This window comes from Tyto alba, unplaced genomic scaffold (genome assembly GCF_018691265.1).
Source record: "Tyto alba isolate M040663 unplaced genomic scaffold, T.alba_DEE_v4.0 Super-Scaffold_42, whole genome shotgun sequence".
Lineage (NCBI taxonomy): Eukaryota > Metazoa > Chordata > Aves > Strigiformes > Tytonidae > Tyto > Tyto alba.
Genome location: NW_024881318.1, coordinates 12,503,776 through 12,516,992, shown reverse-complemented (window position 1 = coordinate 12,516,992; position 13,217 = coordinate 12,503,776). Strand labels below are relative to the sequence as shown.

The window sequence follows — 13,217 nt, the reverse complement described above, 5'->3', positions numbered from 1 at the left end:
GAATGAGACTCTTCTTGGAAGTCATCAACAACAGAGTAAGAGACAATGGAAAAAAGTTACAACGCAGGATATTCAGATTAGCTGAACCGAATACATTTTTCACTGTGTGGGTGGTCAAACACTGGAACCAGAGAAGAAGTTGGTTCACTATCAGTGGAGACATTCAAAACCTAACTGAACATGTGCCTGAAACTTGGTTTTGTTAGCCCTGCTTTGAAATGAGGATTGGATTACAAGGCCCGCAGACTTCACCTTTCAACCTAGATTATTTTAGAATTCAGGAGTTATTGGGAGGGGGGAAGAAGGAATGGACTAACCGTTTTATTTTATTGAAAGAAAAATACCATTGTAGTGATATTTACATGTGGAAAACTAACATCTTGCAGCATGTTATGAGAACTGCATCTGTGAAACAAGCTGAATCCTGTGGACCACTGTAAGAAATTACCACAGTGCTGGTCTGCCAAACTTTGGACAGTAAGATGGAGGCTGTAGAATGTGACTTACTCTACAGATATGATTCTGTGTGATCCTGAAGTGCATGCTATGCACAGTACTGTCAACTGCTGAGTTCTTTGATTGCCATTTCACTGTATATATGGCACTCCAGAAATGTTGCAACTTGTAGACCCAGTGTTCTGTAATAATGGAGAATCACAAAGCATCCATCCAAAATTTACTAGCCTCTGATGTCTGTCTTGTCTTCACTTAATTCCCCAGGGACAACTTCAGGACCTAGGAAGGATGCAGCCACATCTCCTGTGCTGATAGGCAACAGCAAAGAGCTTGCAACCACAGCCACATCACCAGTCCAGCATTACACTTCACGGTAAGCTGCTAAGTCATCTCTGGTTTAAGATTCTGCAACACAACCATCACATTCTCATAGATGCAGGGAAGTGGCTGAATTTCTATGATATTTCATGTTAGCACGAGCTGGATAATATAAACTGAAAACTACCATATCCTTTTGACATTTATAGTAAGCCTTAAATTGCTTGTTAGAATAAGTAAAGCAGGAATATGCCAAGTTCTAACATTTTAATTTTACTTAGATTTTGAACAGAAAGTATTTTATGTTCCAAGTCCTGACACATTAAATACATTTGTAAATAATTTAAATGGATGGTATTAACCCCTGTTAGGTTTTAAATCCACTTGAAGATTTTAATCCCCATGTATTTGCAGCCCGCTCCCACCCCCCCATATTTTATCAAATGGTATTTCTTTTAAAATGTTTTATACCAGATTTATTTTATGTTTAATGACAAACAGCAAAATCACATTAAGTCAGCAATTCCTGATTATACTATATATCTGCACTAAATGCACTGGAAAAGCAGCATTATCACTTCTGCTCCAATGAAGAAACAGAAAGCAGTATTGTTGTTACACTTATGACTCTAAAAACAACTTGCCTTCTTTAGGCAGGATTACAATTCTAGCGGTAAATTCCTAGAAAAACAGCATACAACCCTTGCTTTTCTTTATCATGTCCCACATTTTCTCATAATAAAATGTTTAGTTAAGCAACAAAGTAAATGCACATTGAAGTATGAACTAGTTAGATGACATTGTGCAGTGGGATGACAAGAATGTATGACCATTCATAAGAAGAGTTAAATGTTTCTTGGAGAACAAGAGGGTTTGAGTCAGATTTAATCTTCTGTTGGCCCAGTGGACTAGGAAAATGTATGCTTGATATCATCCCTGTATTTTTGGCAGCAGTTGGCAGTTTATTTCTATCTTCTGAGAGAACTTGCGATATATAATAGGTGAAAACCCACTATCAATATTGACAAATTTGTACTTACTTGCTATGGAAACACTTTTTTTTTTCTTCTGATGGAGGGGATGATAATTCTGGGAGGATTTAAGAACTGAGATAGATTGGACTCTATTTCCCACAAGTATCTGTATGTTTAAACAAACAGAAACCACAAGATTGCCTAAGCATTTTTCTTAGAAGCAAGGGTTACCTTTGCAAGCCGGTAATATCAGATAAAGAGTGTGTAAAGATACTTCTTGATACTGTCTAATAGTGATAAGTTGAGATTCCATTCAAACAGAGGCGTAGATATAATTATTCACATCACACAACAACTGCTCACAAAAAGGAATTTTATTCAAGAGGATTGATGGTCCATTCTTTTCCACAGAGGGAAGTAAAGTATTTGTTGAAATATGCTGTTAGAAATCATATCAGATAAAGTGATCAGTAAAAGGAGTCTGATTAGCTGTCACCCTTAAAGGTTTATTTTACCAGTTGATGACAAATTATGAAAAATCCTGTATTTCTGGGGTGCTCTCTCCCACACTTCCTCACTTGCTTTCTTGCTGTTGGTGCTGTAAGTATAATTGACCAGTTTAAGCAGCCATGTTGTGCTTTCCCTTACTCATGGCCTTCTCTAATTGAAAATGGTAAATGGACAAGTATTTCTGCAGAGACCTAAAGCTGATCCTATCCTTCATCAAAAAACCTGCTTGGGCAGCAGGTCGGTCTCAATTTATCACTGAATGGTTATAAGCTTAGACTGCAGGTTTAACTAACTAAATTAATCAATATTGAGAATTATTGCTGCTTTTGTGCCACTAAAGTTAGGGTTTGTCAGCATGTTCGTTATAATCTGTGTTTGGGGGGAGGCGGTTAACAGCTTAACCACAACAGTTGGCACAGGCCTGAAACTTACTGCACAAAGCCCTAGCCTAAGAGCAAATTTATTTATTCGGTAGTACGTGTAAACCTAATTACTTTTGACTATTTAAATTTATAGGACTAGATTCAGCTCATGTTTGTGCCAGCTTTAACTAGCACAAACCCTGGCACCCGGCACTAGCAGCAATGGAAAGCCTGCCAGGGAAGAAGGTGTTGGAAAGCGACAGAAGCTCCCTGCCAGCGCGAGGCATCAGGGTGCTAGCACAGCTTCTGGGGAGGGCTGGCTGGATAAGCAGGCATGGCAGGTCGATGATGTGTTGGCTTGATAGCCTGTCTTGGCAAGGCTCAAACGGAGGCTTCAGTGTGTTACAGCTACCTCCTGCTTGAGGAAGAATCGCTGCAGTCCTACTTTCTGCTCAGAATGAATCGTGCCTGGGACAAGAAATAAGTGTCCCTAAAAGCTGAAGGTGTGTGCTTTGAGAGCCTTAGTGCTGGACCTGTAGAAGGACCAGACTTGCATAATGAACGTCCACCGGGTGCTTTCAGTGAGATCTCTGAAAGAAAAATAGCATTTCTTTATCTAGCGTCCTGAGTTGGGCTAGTAGTGGATTTGTTTGCCAATCATGCTTCTATGCATGCCTGTTGCTGTTTTTTGTAATACAACCAAGTATTGCCTGTTTGGTTATCCAGTGTTCTTAAGCCAAGTGTCTACACCTGCATGAGGCCCTTGAAATTTTGTTCACAGCAGGTCTCAAAAGCTTTTCTACTCCATGTACTCGTTTATCTAGACCAGAGCCAATATATTTGGAAAAAAAATCGCAGACAAGGCTGGGGCTGGGTAGACTTGGAAGAATAAGTTTGCTCCTTACCTCTAAAGCATAGTTCCTCTGACTATCTTAAATATTACCTGTTTGGTGACCAGGGACATTTTTTTCCATAACTGTTGTTTGTCTAGAGGAAAGACTGGTGTTTGGCTGTGAGCTGGAAGGGAGCTCAAAAGGGGAGTTAGTGGTATTTGTATGCATACATTTAGTAGTGAAGTTTTTACATAAACTAGATTTTACCTTAGGCATAAACAGGCACTGATTTCACCAAAACAAGTGTTGTGTTGCAAAACAGAAATGAAACTGCTCTAAATCAAAGTATTAAGCTATTATTTTTTTAAGAAAAAATATTGTAAATTGTGACTTGTGAAAGACCATTTAATTTGATTACAGCCCCGGTGCAACTGTCAGGCTCTCCCCACGCAGAAACAGTTGTAGTGTTGAGTTTGGCACAGTAAGTCCTATAACACTGCGGATAATCAAGCACTTAGAAAGACACAGGCAAAGGTTATTCTGCTCACCATGGAAACAAATAATTCTCCTGTAACGTTTTTCACTTTGGGCATCTAAGAAGTGAATTGAAGAAGAGTTAGGTAAATTAAGGGATTGAGTGATAGCCTGGGATTTCAGCATTAAGCCTGTGTTTTCTTGTTGCAGTTTTAAATCAGAGCTTTAATGCTAGCTGAATGCACTGTCTTGGAGTGAAGTTTCTTGTAGCCATTAAAATAAGTGATTTAGAAGTTTCTGCAATATGAATACTATATTCAAGCTATATTATTATCTGTTAGACTACAGTGGCCTGTTGGAGTTTTCATAAACAGATTGTATTGTGTAAATTTGTGTTTAGGGACATTTTAAAAACAAAACTATTTACCCAATTGCCCAGCACATCTCAGGTGAATGTGTATTCAGGGACTTTTAAGCAAATTAATATCTGATGTAAAATATAATGTGCAGAGTTGTATACTTAATAATGCACACTGGAATAGTCTAGATTAGATCTGTTATGCTGAGTGTTAGGAAATAAAACAGTGATGAGATTTAAGCTTTTGCCTTACTGATGCGGTCTGTTCATGTTGGATGCTTAAATATGGTTCTGCTCTTAAGATGATACTATGAAGATCCTTCTACTGTAGAGTCTAAGCTACCACTACTAAAGAAATAGATTTATTGTTTTACTCCTTAGGATCAGACACTATTCAAGATTCAAAAGGAGGACAAGGAGGAGAAAGCTTTCATTCCACATCTAATTTAGGAATATTTAAAGAGATTAAAAGTGTGTTTGGAGTGGAGTGGTGAGTTAGGTGCTGAACGTGGTAAGAGATGCAAGTTTTGCCTACTCCCCGAGAAAGCCAGCAGCACAAAAAGTCCAATATAGTTCCATATGCAAGTGATAAAACCAGACGTTGGCAAATTAATCTCTCTTATTCACAGTGTAGGTTGTTAATTGTTCTCTCTGCTGGCTGTCGATATAATGTGAAATTTTCATTCCCCATTCAAGATGGGAAAAGTTGTGGCTGAAAATGTTAACATTTGCATTTTTATTTGTTGATTTATTTAAAGGACAGCCTCTCTTACAGCAATCCATCACTCAGTGACACCCCAAATATGAATAATGTATTGTAGACTTGCGGTTACAATGTGTAATAAGTGCCAGAGACAGTAGAAGAATGTTAACTATGTTGCAAATGTAATATTTATCGACTCATAGTTTATTGCTTTCGAGGTTCAATAATACTGACCATAGGACATTAATATCACTTATCTTGATTTTAGTTGGGCACCTCTGTATGTAGAAATAACCCATCTATCTCATACTTACAAAATAAATGTGAATTTTACAGCGCTTTGTAAGAAGTGTATTGTAGGTTTCTTTGCTTAGTCCTCATAATTCTCCTTTTCTGCCTTCTCATTTGCTTATATCTGACATTGATCCCACTCCAATTGCCTGACCCAGATGATGAGCACCTCAGCACTCTTCTAGAGACTTTATTTACTGGCTGTGTTGTGATCCTGTGCCTCTGATGGTGTTTGGACCAGGTTTTTCTTCCTGTTAATGACTGGTATGAAAAGAGACTGTTAGACAGCTTTCTAGTGCTTCTGTCTGAAAAGACAATGGCTGAGAGTCTAAAACAGAGATAACTTCTCTTTTGGGGAGACAGGCATAACAAATCTAAATCATCTGTCTTTTAGATTGCAGATATCAGAAATAGGATTAGGCCAACAGTTGTTATTATAGACATGGTATTTATTTACAGAGAGTTTTTAATCAATTAATAGAAATACATTAGAACAATTTTAGCAGATGAGGATTTAAAGTTCAGTGGTTTTGAAAACCAAAATTTTCTTGATAATCTGCATAAGAAAAAATTTACAATAAGGCTTTACTACAGTAGCAAATCAATCAGTAGTAATCATCTATCTTCAGTGTTTGCTACAGAGTTCTGCTTCAGAAACTGATGAAGACTGCACAAACACTACTACTTATCTATGCTGTTCGGATACAACCACTAAAAGTTTTGAAGTCTCAGGAATGAAATGCAGATGTGAACCCAGGGCTGGGATCAAAACCAAATTTAACAATGGGAGATTTCAAGCTTGTGCTGAAATCAGATTTCACCTGTGAAGCCTAGCTCTTGGGAAACTTGGAATTGGGTTCAGCCATGAAAATTATAAGCCTTGATTATATTTCATGTTGTAGACATCAAGAAAATTTTGAAGTGACAGTCTGTATTTACATCTGAGGTTATCAAATTTAACACATCATCAGCTTCTTTTTCTTTACTGTGTGTAATAGGAACAGCTATTTATGTCAAAGCAGTCTACCTAATAGCTACTTTGCGATAACAATTTTGGTATGTCCACTGCTGACAATGAAAATCATATTGGGAAATTCTGACTTGCAGTGCAGAAGGATTAATGTTAATTAGCAACTGTTGTCTGTAATTGTCACCCTCATTAAAATGCAGAATTATGTATTTCTTAGTTATAAATAACCTTTCTAATTGTACTTGATGTATGCCACTTTAATCAAAAAGTACACTTGCTAACAGGCAGATATTTGCATTAATCTAGCATTGGATCTTTGAGTCTTTTTTGATCGTCTTTTATTCCAAAGTTGACTTGTTGAGGGAGGTCTATTACAGCTACATATCCTTTACACATTTTTTCATTCAACTCTGTGGATCTGACAGGATTTTGTATGAAAATGAGGGGAAATGTCTTCTGAGAATGTTCAGTGCAACAGAAAATGTGTCAGATTTGAAGTTGTTGGCAAGGTTTCCATCATTCAGTGGTATGACAATAACTTGAATGTAGTTTGAAAGTAATAATAAGCAAAGGAAAATAGAGTACAAATCATATTATGAAGATGACTTAACTCTTTACGTCTGCTACTTATCATAATTGTCATTGTTATCTTAATTACTTTTTTTTACATTTTCCTCCCCCTGTGCTTTTTGCAAGTTCTCAAATGCCACATTAAATCTTAAGTGAATGTTGGTTCATTGAATGTGATTCCTGTTTGCACTTGTAATCACAGCAATGAAAACTTAGTCTCAAAATATTTTGGTATGATATTTGTTATTTTAGGATCAGCTAAGTGCATGAAAATTTAGTCTCAAAAATATTTTCAGGTTCCTTCTGTGCTTTGCTTTACTCCTTTGTCAAAAAAACTGATATGACTGTCTTTTCTTCCTCCACTGATGCTCGTGAGTGCTCTGCACTGTAGCTTTTAAACATTTTATTGGAATTGCTGTGATGGCAATTTATACAGAGTTGGCAAATTGAGACCAGTCTTGATTCCTCTCTTCATGGTTCTCTAAGGAACTACTCTGCATTGTTGTCTTCCTAGCACTGTAGTCAGTTCTCTGCTCCTCTTTCAGAGGAATTTCCTCTTGTTTGGGTATGTTTTTTTTTTTGTTTTGTTTTTGTTTTTTTTTTTTTTGAGATGGAGGAATTGCTTAATAATATATACAGAATAATTGCATCTTACTTGAAGAAGCCATTCTCCCAAAAGATGGCTCTGTCATACTTAAATCACCTTGCTTATGTGTTAATATATTCCCCTTTTTCTCCTTCACCTGCCTGGACTTTTCAGGCTGTAAACTGTTCAGGGCAGGATCCTGGCACTGTGAATCTCCATGCTTGGTTGGTCCATGTAATAACAATGATTAACTGTGATGCTACTATAGTTAGGGTAGAATTCATCTTGCTTATCTTGAGACAACTGAGTTAGTTACCCTCAGCTCCTTTTTATGGTCGATGAGTTATTTTAGGATCAGCTAAATCACCTTTTGGTGATACCTGTTGTCCCATGGGCTATAAAATAAGCCTGGAGTAACATGCACTGACATCTTATTCCTCTTGTAGCTGAATATGTGGAACTGAAAATAAGCTGTTTGTCATTCATATGTTGATTATGGATTAGAGGCAAATGCAGGGTTAACCTATGTGCTGCAGGGTCAGTGCCTTGATTATTAACACAGTTTTAATGTTCATATTATAAATCAAAGGGCTTGGGTAACAGACGCTCTGGGAGAGGGAGTGGATATGTATGATTGTGAAGATACAGTATCTTCCTCAGTAGAACATGAGCTTGTGACGTGATAACATGTTTAATAAAACCGTGGTGATGTAAGGCTTAGAAGTATGGAAGTTTGACTGTTTTGGAGAATCCTGTTTAGAAGTGACATGAAGTGGTGATGCTCTATAGCTCAAACACAGGTGACCAAGATACCACAGCGTTTCTGAGGTCTGAGCAGGGCCTTGCACCACTCTCATCCCACTTCTGCTAGTCAACCATAGTGTGCATGAGGAGATGGGCTCAGCAGACAAACGCAGCTCTGCCCTCTCAGTTATTTCCAGCTGATGAGTTGCCTGCTTAGAAAAGGAATTCTTGTCTCTCTGTCACTTAAGGACATTAACCAGTGCTTTATACTATTTGATTGGCACCACTTCCAGTTCTTAATGTACTTTTTTTTTCCCCCTTCATGATATTCTAATTCTCTGCTTCAATAAAGACCTCCGGCTTTTGTTTTTACTACCATGAATAGCATAATATCGGCAGCAAATGTCGTCTCATTATTTGTCCTTTATCTAGACCACTTATGAATCCATTAAAGAGTTCAGGCCCTAACAAATTTCTATGAGGCTCCACTGATGACCTCCCTGGCCACTTTATAGCAGACCAATTTTAATGTTTTCTCTTTATTCCCTGCCTTTTAGCCAGTTATCTATCCATTAATGGATTTTCCTCTTAGTTTCTGGCAACTTTTTAGTCTGTGGTGGTGGATTTTCTGGAAAGCTTTTGGAAACCCAGATAGGCTATATAAACTGTATTTTCCTTTTTCAGATGCATAATAATTATACAAATCTAGTAGAGGTCCCCAGTGCATTAAGACTTAATATAAAGACTCTGTCAATATGTCAAGCTTATCAATTCTTTATTATAATGTCTATCAATCTTTTTGTTCTAAACATCAGGCCTCTTAATCTGTAGATTTTTGCATTGTTCCAGATCACTTTTAAAAACCCCTACATTTGCCCCAGAATTGAGGCAGTTTTAGGCAATTAGCTATGCGTTACAGTTAGTAGTTCAGCTATTTTCTGTATTTATACCACACTTCAACCTGAGACAAATCTTCTACCGTGTCTTCTGTGGCTTCAGAAACTTCCTAAATTCCTGTATGGTAAATATGTGTTAGCTCACTGAGCTTTTCTGTTATGGCCTAATCATCCTTACATGCTCTTTTATAACTTTATCTCCTCTTGGCTTTAACAGATAATCAAACTTCCTATTTTTTTTATATTTAAAGTGGAACTTGTTATTAGACCTTATGCTTTTAGCAGGACAACCCTTAGTCTTTGGCTGGAATTTATTGTGGGAGTTTAGTTTTATGAGGTTTTTTTGGTTGTGGGTGTTTTGGTTTTGTTTTTTGTTTGTTTGTTGGGGTTTTTATGTGTGTGGGGTTTTTTTGTTTGTTTTGTTTTGTTTTTTAAATTTGACCTATCAGTTTGTTCTTTGCTGTTTTCTTTATTTAGACCTGGCTGGACATGACTGTCTCCCTTATTGTTGCACTTAGCTGATATGACTCCATTTCATCCTTCTGAAGTCTTCCTCCATAGGTTGTATGTCCTTTTTGGAGCCCTAGTATGACTATTAGACAAACGTGTGCCATTTGCAAACATTTTCACCCTTTTAACTGCCACTTTTAATTTCTTTTAAACTAATTTTCTAATTTTCTCATTTTTATATTGTTTCCACTTCTGAAGTTAAAGACCTCTGTAGTGAATTTTTGCTCCATAGACATGCTGAATCTAAGTACATAATGTGTGTTGTTACTCTTTGGTCATCACATCTAAGCAGTTCAATGGACTGCTCCCAGATGTGAGAGAAATTTTGTGGAACAAACAACACAACAGAGTAGGACTCTTCAGCTTGGAAAAGAGGTAGCTAAGTTTAGGATACTAAACAATTCTTTATTGTCTTGTCTGCTGGAGAAACTGGTGGCCATCAGACAGAATTGTGAGATGGCACATTCAGAGCACACAACATTTAGGTAGAGACCAGAGGTCCGGTTAACTCGTACCCTGACTTCTTATAATAACTGTATTTTTAACACCACATACTCCAAGATTGTCATTGCTTTCTCTAATGTATACATCTTTTTAGATAAAGTCATCCCTAATGTGTGGATTATAATAATGATTTTTAAATAACTACATGTTCATCTCCCATCTTTCTTGATAAGATATTTCTGATGTGGAAAAACCCATATCTGGGTTTAAGTCTCAATCTCATAATGTTACATATCTGGAATTAGTTCAATAGGACATAATAACAGAAGATTCGGGCCCTGATTTTTCTTGGCTAGGGTAATGAAATAACCAAGGCATCTTCCATATTTGGGTAGGGAAAGTCATGGCAGTGTTTCAGTGTAAAGAAGACTGAACTGTTAAATATGTATTTGTTTTGTAGGCTTTCCAATGTTACTTTTGGGAACCCTGAATTACATACCTTCTTGTTTTCTGATACAGATTTCAAGGAAGCAAAGAGTTGATAGTGTATTCCCTGATTACAGATCTTTGTTCAAGCTGAGCCAATTTTTACTGTAGATGTGACTTTCTTCTCTTCCTAGACCAGATTTCCTTTCCTTTTCAAATACATGTGCTATTGAACATTGGTAAGTTTGGCTTTATGATGGGCTGTGACTAAAGTACTAAAGTTACCTCCTCAACATTTAGATAATCTTAAAGGAAAACATTATTTTGTTGTTGTTATTTTTTCCCCCCATTATTTATTTAATTATAGATACTGATTATATTTAGTATCTAAATTTATCAATGCAACATGCTTCTAGCTCCCAGGTAATTTGGAGTCATGTATGATAATTTTGATCCATTCTGTGTTTTTTATGAGGTGATACTTTTCTTATGGACCCTCTGGGCAAAAAAAAAGAAAAAAAAAAAAAAAAGAAATGTTAAATTATTTCCTTTAGTCTGAATGTGTTGGGAGGGAAATAATTTGAAAACATGATGGAAAATTAAACCTTTTACTAAAAATAATATTATATCTTTGTTTTCTGTGCTTTACAAAGTTAGCACTCTCTGTTTTAACAGTGATGCCTTAAGTGTTGTTTTCCTCCTTCTGTTCTTCCCTCCCATAAGTTTTTAAAGGATTTTGTGTTGGTACACACAGCTGGAGAACATAGTGAAAATAATCTAGTTGAAGATGTCCCTGCTCATTCAAGGGGGTTGGACTAGATGACCTTTAAAGGTCCCTTCCAACCCAAACTAATATTTTTTATGAAAAAATTGCTTTTAAATTTCTTTTTTCTGTAAAAAAAAACCCAAACACATTATAGAGTACTAATACATAATCTATGTATTTAAAATCTTTTAAAGGAAATTCTCAAAGCCTCTAATGCCATTGTACTTTTAACTTTCATTTTTGCTTCATCTGCATTGAATCATCTTTTACTACTTAAAACAGAAATTGGGTTTATTGAAACATTTCAGTTTTGATTATTTTTTAATAAAGATGAAGAAGTCTAACCTAATGAAATCACCGGAATGAAATGAGAAAAATTTTTAAAAAATAATAAGCTGAAGACTTGAAGATTTTATTAAGTCACATTTGGCTCTATGTTTCTCTGTGTGTACCGTCTTGGATCAGTAGGGTGGGAAACATGACTTGTAAGTCATGATCTTTGCACTGTTAGAGTGAATTTTTTCTGTTACATTTCCAGAAGGTTACTGGAAATGCATTACCAATAGTTCTTGTGTGCATCAACTTCGGTGCCTTTGATCGCAAAATTGTGGTTTGAGATGATCAGTAGCACTGAATTCAGATTCCCCACCCTCTCGCCCTGTAATTCAGACCTGTAAATATATTTTGTAGAACGTGTGCACATCTGTCAGTCTATCAGGTATCTGTGAAACATGATGTACAAGCAGCTTTATGATTTATGAGTTTGCAGACTTTTTCATACTCTTAGAAACAGAATGCTTCCTGTGCCATGCAGGTTATCTGATAATACAGCCTTACACTGTCTAGGAATATTTGCAGTTTAAAGGGTGATGTTTGTAACTTGCTTCTCAAGCCTGATGTGGCGTGTTCTTGTTATAGTGTCTGTGCCATTGCACGTGGATCTGCCCAGAATTTTTCAAGCTCCACTCTTGCTCCAATGACCTTGTCCTTGCTGAGGAGCCTATATTCTTCCAGCACTGCCTTTTCTTTTTACTGTAACAGGTGAAGCAAATCCTAGAAGGACTTTAACAGTGCTCCAGCTGCTGCTCATCCCAGCTTCTGCCTGACTCTGTTAATTGCTCTGTGCATCCCTGTTCTTGTCCATATGCTTGAAATTTGGAACCTGCATATCCACCTCATTCGTAGGGAACAAACCAACCTAAAAGGAGAGACATCCTCTCCTTTCCTTACCAAGTTCAGATTTCTTTCAATCTTCTTTTTCCTATCTCCTAATAGCATCTCAGCGTCTGGATTTCTAGGTGTGAAAGAAAAGTGTGCTTTCTTAACTCGTCCCGCAGTGACAGCTAGATACTACTGTGATGAGCATCTTAAGGAACGTCTAGATCCCTAGAACATATAGGCCTATTGTAATTATCCGTACAATTTTCTTGCTTTCATTCCTGTTTTGTTACGAACTTTTTAGCAGCAAACCATTTCTACCAGTGCACAGACCGTAACATCACATGACATTGACTTTACTCAAACCAGAAGATTTTTGTGCCAAGGTTGTAACATTGTATCATTACTTCATTGTATCTGTGTGAAAATTTTAATTTCACGCCCTGTGGACTTCACTGTCTCTGTGCTCTCTGCTCGGTTTGTTGCATAGAAGGGTAAGTCCCTGGGTCACATTCATTTTGTAGTGTGTGTTGGGGTTTTTTTAAGTAAGAGTTCTGTTTCCTTTGAGAGATCTTGCTGTAAAGTTAGCTAGGAATTTCTGCCAGAAAAATATTTGCAAGCTAAAAGTGAAGATACTTAAATGTATTTTTACTAGGTTTCTTACATGGCCATTTTCTTCAAAAAGAAAAAAAATGTGTATGGGATTGTGTGCTACGCTATTATATATGTGTTTATGAATAGATGCAAGTGATTTGGTAAAGTATATAGGGAAGAGAGGGAAACCCCTTGTTTAAATATGTCATCAGGTTTCCCATACAACCTGGTTTTAATGAAGTTACAAACCTCTTTGGGCAGAAGCGCTTGGTTA

At 36.9% G+C, this 13,217-nt stretch overlaps 1 protein-coding gene across 5 annotated transcripts in view; it reads left to right on the top strand.

Moving 5' to 3' along the window:
- The window catches only part of KIAA1328 (KIAA1328 ortholog), a 179,932-nt gene that overhangs the window by 147,498 nt on the left and 19,217 nt on the right, over positions 1 to 13,217 (top strand). For all 5 annotated transcript variants that reach the window (XM_042804445.1, XM_033011112.2, XM_033011115.2 and 2 more), the window contains one exon: positions 721 to 829. In XM_042804445.1, the coding sequence (XP_042660379.1) occupies positions 721 to 829 (109 nt within the window). The remainder of the gene's footprint in view (positions 1 to 720; positions 830 to 13,217) is intronic.